This window comes from Eutrema salsugineum, unplaced genomic scaffold, assembly GCF_000478725.1.
Source record: "Eutrema salsugineum unplaced genomic scaffold, Eutsalg1_0 scaffold_7, whole genome shotgun sequence".
Classification (NCBI taxonomy): domain Eukaryota; kingdom Viridiplantae; phylum Streptophyta; class Magnoliopsida; order Brassicales; family Brassicaceae; genus Eutrema; species Eutrema salsugineum.
Genome location: NW_006256486.1, coordinates 6,759,732 through 6,765,731, shown reverse-complemented (window position 1 = coordinate 6,765,731; position 6,000 = coordinate 6,759,732). Strand labels below are relative to the sequence as shown.

The window sequence follows — 6,000 nt, the reverse complement described above, 5'->3', positions numbered from 1 at the left end:
TTTCCGTTTATGTTGTGTAAAAAGTAGTTTTCCGTTTTGGTTGAGACAATCAAATCTTATTCGTATGCAAAGTTTAAGGTTATAGCGTTTATGAATGCAGAAGAAAATGCAACAAGCCTACTTTATGTATTTGAAAGCCTAAAATCCATTACTACTAAATTTAGACTGAAGTTGATCATCACGTTAAAGTTATAAGTTACTGAATAAAGTTTGCAAGATCGCAAATGTACAAACAAAACAAAAAAGTAATGATTTGCTTTTTGTGGTTGCCTTGACTTTCCATCGGATCCAAAAGTTTTTCACATATTTGGGTACGAGTTCGACTATAGATTTCAAGTCTTAGATTATGCTCTATTTTTTGACGTGTTTAGATTATGCACTTTTCATTGTGATTTCAACTCAATATGTTTTCAATTCATTAAATTAAATTTCTATTGAGGGTAAAGTTCACATCACACAATTTCTCTCTAAATCAACACTTGTACTAGCTCAATTTCTCACATCAATAAGATCATTACGTTTATTCATTTCGAATCATATTGATCCTTGATTATTACAACGAAAATAAGAGTTCCCTCCTTTTTTTTATCATAAAATCAAGACACAAAATAAGTGACGTGAAATTTTGACATCTATAGTCATCTCGTAGGGAGGTGGATCAAGAAGTTGGTGTGCTCGTGTGGGAAAAAAATATAGGACTAAAACACGAAATACAATAACAATTCTTCTCGTTATATTGATCATCAAAGTGTTACAACAAAGCAGCGGATCACACAGAACCAGCGGATGATAAAACATCCCAAGAAACAAAGCCGATAATAACAAATTGTTGTTTCTAAGTGACAAAATATTCTAAAAGGATCCTTATAAGGTTAGAATTAAGTTTTCTTTTTTCTAGTGAATTTGGAAATCAGGTTTTTGAAGTTATAAATACAAGGTTTAAGGTTTGTAATTGTACATTCATACAAATAATAAGAAAACCTTAAACAGGTGTTTGCCTCAATTTGCCATTTCTCTCTCTCTTAGATTATTGCTTTCTTTAGTTTGATTCACAACAAATGGTATCAGAATTCAAGGTTTTCCGCGTGTCATGACGAAAGGGAATTCTCTTAAGTTCGATGTTCCTAGGTTCGATGGGAAAGAGAATTTCGGTCTATGGCAAAGTCGAGTCAAGGATCTGCTGACGCAGCAGGATATGAAGAATGCGCTGTTAGAGAAGAAGCCGAACAAGATCGAGAAGGATGATTGGGACGATATGCAGGATCAAGCTGTTTCGACGATTCGAGTTTGTCTCTCACGATATCACCAATCAGGTGATGAACATCACGACTTGCAAGGAGATGTGGGATAAGTTAGAGAAGATGTACATGTCGAAATCGTTATCCAGCAAGCTGTATCTGAAACAGAAGTTGTATGGGTTGAAAATGGCAGAGTCAGGCGATCTTATTGCTCATGTCAACAACTTCAACTAATCATTGGAGATCTGGAGCGTGTGGATATTAAAATTGAGGACGAGGATAAAGCCATGATCTTGCTGTGTTCTCTTCCTCCTCAGTTCGAGACTTTGGTGACAGCTATTACAGTCGAAAAAACGACCATATCGCTGGAGACGGTTTGTACTTCGCTGCAATCCCATTGGGAAAGGCGACAAGACAATCCCTGTTGGACAAGTCTCAAGGTGATGGTTTGTACGTGAGTAGCAACCAGCAGCGAGGAAGGCAAGAAAAGAAGTAGGATGGAAGTAAAAGGGACAAGTCGAAGTCTAAGCCAGGGAAGAATTCATTGTGCTTTGGTTGTGGTCAGAAAGACCATTATCGAAGGGATTATCCTAACAGAAAACAGAATGGTGGATCTGGTTCTGCAAACATGGTTCAGAAGGAGGATTCAGATGATAGTGTAGGCGACTTGTTGGCTGTGACATCTGGTGATCACACAGACTCTTGGATACTAGATACGGGAGCGTGTGGATATTAAAATTGAGGACGAGGATAAAGCCATGATCTTTCTGTGTTCTCTTCCTCCTCAGTTCGAGACTTTGGTGACAGCTATTACAGTCGAAAAAACATTCTATATGACTTCTCACAGAGAATGGTTTGAGACATATAGGAGTGGAAACATGAGATCTGTTCAGGTGGCAAACGACATGTCATGTGGTGTCATTGGTTCTAGAGAGGTCAAGTTTCGCATGCATGATGGCATCATCAGAACATTGACTGATGTTAGGCATGTTCCAGGAGTTGAGAAGAATTTGATCTCTTTGGGTATACTTCACAAAAACGGATTCAGACTCAGAGGTTATGAAGATGAAGACTTTTTGAAGGTCTGTAAGGGATCTATGGTAGTGATTAAAGGGAATATGACAACTGGGTACGTTTACAGGATGTTAGGGAGCGTGGTTGTAGGTGGAGCTGCAGCTGCTGTGTCTGAATCTGATAGCACGACTCTTTGGCATATGCGCCTGGGGCATATAAGAGAGCATGGATTGCTTGAACTCTATAAAAGAGGTCCTCTAGATGGTTTAAAGAATTGCAAGATGGATTTCTGCAAGTTCTGTGTGATAGGAAAGCAGTCCAAAGTTTCGTTCAGGACAAGACAGCACACGACAAAGGGTCTTTTAGACTATGTTCATTCTGATGTGTAGAGTCCAACTTGGGAACTGTCATTGGGAGGGTCTAGGTACTTTGTCATCTTCATTGGTGACTTCTCCAAGAAAGTTTGGGTGTACTTCTTAAAGCAAAAATCTGAAGTTTTTGCCAACTTCAAGGTTTGGAAGGCTGAAGTCAAAAATCAGGTGGAGAAGAAGGTTAAGTATGTGAGATCAGATAATGGCACAGAGTATACTGATGGGGAGTTCCAGAAGTTCTGTGAGGAACATGGCATTCAAAGACACTTCACTGTTAGGAAAACACCACAGCAAAACGGTGTCAGTGAGAGGATGAACCGAATTATTGGAGGTTTGCCTTCTTCTTTTTCTGTTTCTTGTTATGGCTTGACTCAGCTTCTGTGCCAGGAATGGTTGGAGTTGGTTCGGTCCTTGGCTCTAAGGTGTCTGCGGGTGTGGCTCCTCCCTTCTTCTTCCGAACTCGCTTTGCAGCAGGAACTGTCACCATTGCCAAGTTCCGCTTTCTTTTGACCTCGTCGATTTGCTCCTGAACCAACACCTCTCTGGTCGTTCGTCTGTCTCAGATGGCAGACCTCTTCCTTTCTTTGTCCCCAGAACGCGTCCTTTCTTTGACCTCGGGCTCAGTCTCTGTTTGAGTCTCCGGCGCAGACTCTCTATCCTCCCTCAACTGATCAGCTCCTCGGGAAGCAGTCTCGGCTTCTGGGCTTTCTTTCTTTTTTGCTTCAGGCTCATTCACAGCATCGTTTAGTTCCTCCTGTGCCATCGATTCAACCTGGGCTTCGTCAGGAAGCGGATTCTCTTCTTCTAGATCATCCGATGATTTGGCTGATGAGTTTCCGCCCTCGTCTGCAGTAGCGAATGATTCGTTCTCGCTTTTAGCCTCCTTCCCTGCTTCAGACCTTCCCTCACTCTGAATCACCGGCGGAATCTGTTCTTCCCCACTCAATCCGTCGATTAGATGAGGAGACGAAGCATCACCTGTTGCATGTGCCATCTTTGATTTCGATTTCTTTCTGATGAGCCCTCTTCGTGTTGCAGACACCATTTTATGCAAGGATCTAGACTGAGATGCTCTGAATTGAGTCACACAAGTTCTCTGCACCTAGGGTTTTGGCTCAATTCAGCATTGTGTCTCTTCCTCTTCCTCTCCTGCAAATATAGCAACTTCAATTTCCCTCTCCTCTGTTTTAATTTTCCTTTTTCTTCATGGGCTGCTGTTGGGCCGACTTGCATGAGCATCATTTGTCCACGGCCCACTTCCTGTTTAACCATGACATATTTGCCTAAGAGAAACCGTTAGTACACCACATAGAACACGACAATCATTGACACATTTAATCCGAAGAATTTTGTGGTTACCAACATGATCAATAATCGTTCACACCATCACTCCTCAACTGGCTTTTGAAAATAATTTTTTTTAGTTCAGTTTGTTTACCCAGATTCACGGATGATGCATAAACTGACTCAGCACATGACTCGAATGAACACTCAGCTTCTTCTTGATTCTTTGTGCCTTGTCAGATTTGATACTGAGACTAGCTTTCACACTACCTTGTCTTTATCATGTTCTTCATCAGTTTTCAACCTCTATTCAGCAAGAGAGAACCCTGGTTCATTTTCACGGTGTATTTTCTTCTGAATAGGATACACCGTGACTTGTAGCTTCCTTTCTTTTTCTACCTTGGTTTTTCTTTAGCTCAGACAGGTCTCCTTTTTTTTTTATGTAGAGCCTGTCTCAGCAGCACTGATGAATCTGTAACTCAGCCTTATCACTTTGACTTCTCAAAGACTGACTTACATTGCTTCCAGGTTGTTTGGTTCTCTCTGTGAAACCTGTACTGATGTCGAGACATGACGACAAGATAGGTAGCTCTTTTCCTCCGACCTTTAACCCTCAAAACTGAATCGAAACTTTATGTTCATCCTGAGTCTGTACCTGTATCAGTTATGCACATCTCAAAAGACTTGTTAGATTCCACAAACACCAATCGCATTTCTCAAAGTGACAAAACGGTTAAAGTCCAATGGTTTTGTGAATAAATCAGCCAGTTGAGATTCAGTGACAACATGATCGATCACTACCTGTTTTTCTTCCACTAACTCACTGATAAAGTGGTGTCTTATGTCGATGTGCTTTGTTCTTGAGTGTTGCACAGGGTTCTTGGAGATGCTTATAGCACTCTTGTTGTCACAGTACACAAGAAGTGGACCTGAATCCATTCCATAGTCAGCGGACATCTGCTTCATCTACAGTAGTTGGCTACAACAGCTTTCCATGGCAATGTATTATGCTTCTGCAGTGGAGAGGGACACTGAGTTTTGCTTCTTGCTGAGCCACGAGATGAGGTTGTTCCCAAGGAAGAAACATCCACCACTGGTGCTTTCTCTGTCATCAGCACTTCCTGCCCAATCTGCATCACAGTATCCTACTAGGTTCTGATTCGATCCTTTTGAGTACCAGATACCTAGATCAACTGTGCCCATGACGTACTTGATGATCCTCTTTACAGCCTCAAGGTGAGACTGCTTTGGTTTAGCTTGGTACCTAGCACATATGCCAACACTTAAGCACAGATCAGGCCTGCTTGCTGTGAGGTATAGGAGACTCCCTATCATTCCTCTATACAAGGTTGGATCAACACTTGTTCCCTCATCATCTCGTGTGAGACTGGTGGTTGTGCTCATTGGAGTCTTTGCTTCTTTGGCTGAGTCAAGCTTGAACCGTTTCAAGAGATTTCTGGCATAGGTGCTTTGTGAGATAAAGACACCTTCCTCTGATTGAGTAATCTGAAGCCCCAAAAAGTACTTAAGCTCACCCACCATACTCATCTCAAATTCACTAGTCATGCTTGCAACAAATGCATCAACTAGCTCTTAAAAAGTCCCTCCAAAGATTATGTCGTCCACATAGATCTGGACAATCATTATCTTATCTTTCTGCTCCAGAATGAACAAGGTTTTGTCCACACTTCCTCTCATGTATCCTTCTTGAACTAGGAAGCTCGTCAATCGTTCATACCAAGCTCGGGGTGCCTGCTTCAGTCCATACAACGCCTTCTTGAGCTTGTAGACTTGACTTGGGTTGCCTGCATTTTCAAACCCTTTCGACTGCTCCACATACACCTCCTCCTGAATCAGACCGTTCAAGAAAGCACTCTTGACATCCATCTGATATACCCTGAAGTTGAGTATGCATGCCATTCCCAGAAAGAGTCTGATTGACTCAAGCCGTGCTACATGTGCGAATGTCTCTTCAAAATCCACCCCTTCTACTTGAGAGTAACCCTGAGCCACCAGACGAGCTTTGTTCCGTACCACAGCTCCATTCTCATCAATTTTGTTCTTGAAGATCCACTTGGTTCCTACAACGTTGC

The 6,000-nt window shown here is 41.8% G+C and overlaps 1 protein-coding gene across 1 annotated transcript; it reads right to left on the bottom strand.

Annotated features, from left to right (window-relative positions):
• Positions 1–4,912: 4,912 nt before the first annotated feature.
• Positions 4,913–5,473, bottom strand: LOC112083013 (uncharacterized mitochondrial protein AtMg00810-like). The gene has a single exon (XM_024150732.1). It carries the CDS (start codon positions 5,471–5,473, stop codon positions 4,913–4,915), a length of 561 nt encoding a protein of 186 aa, XP_024006500.1.
• Positions 5,474–6,000: the final 527 nt, after the last annotated feature.

Bases quoted from the DNA above. Each gene is read 5' to 3' on its own strand.
- LOC112083013 (XM_024150732.1), bottom strand. From the start codon at position 5,473: ATGACTAGTGAATTTGAGATGAGTATGGTGGGTGAGCTTAAGTACTTT.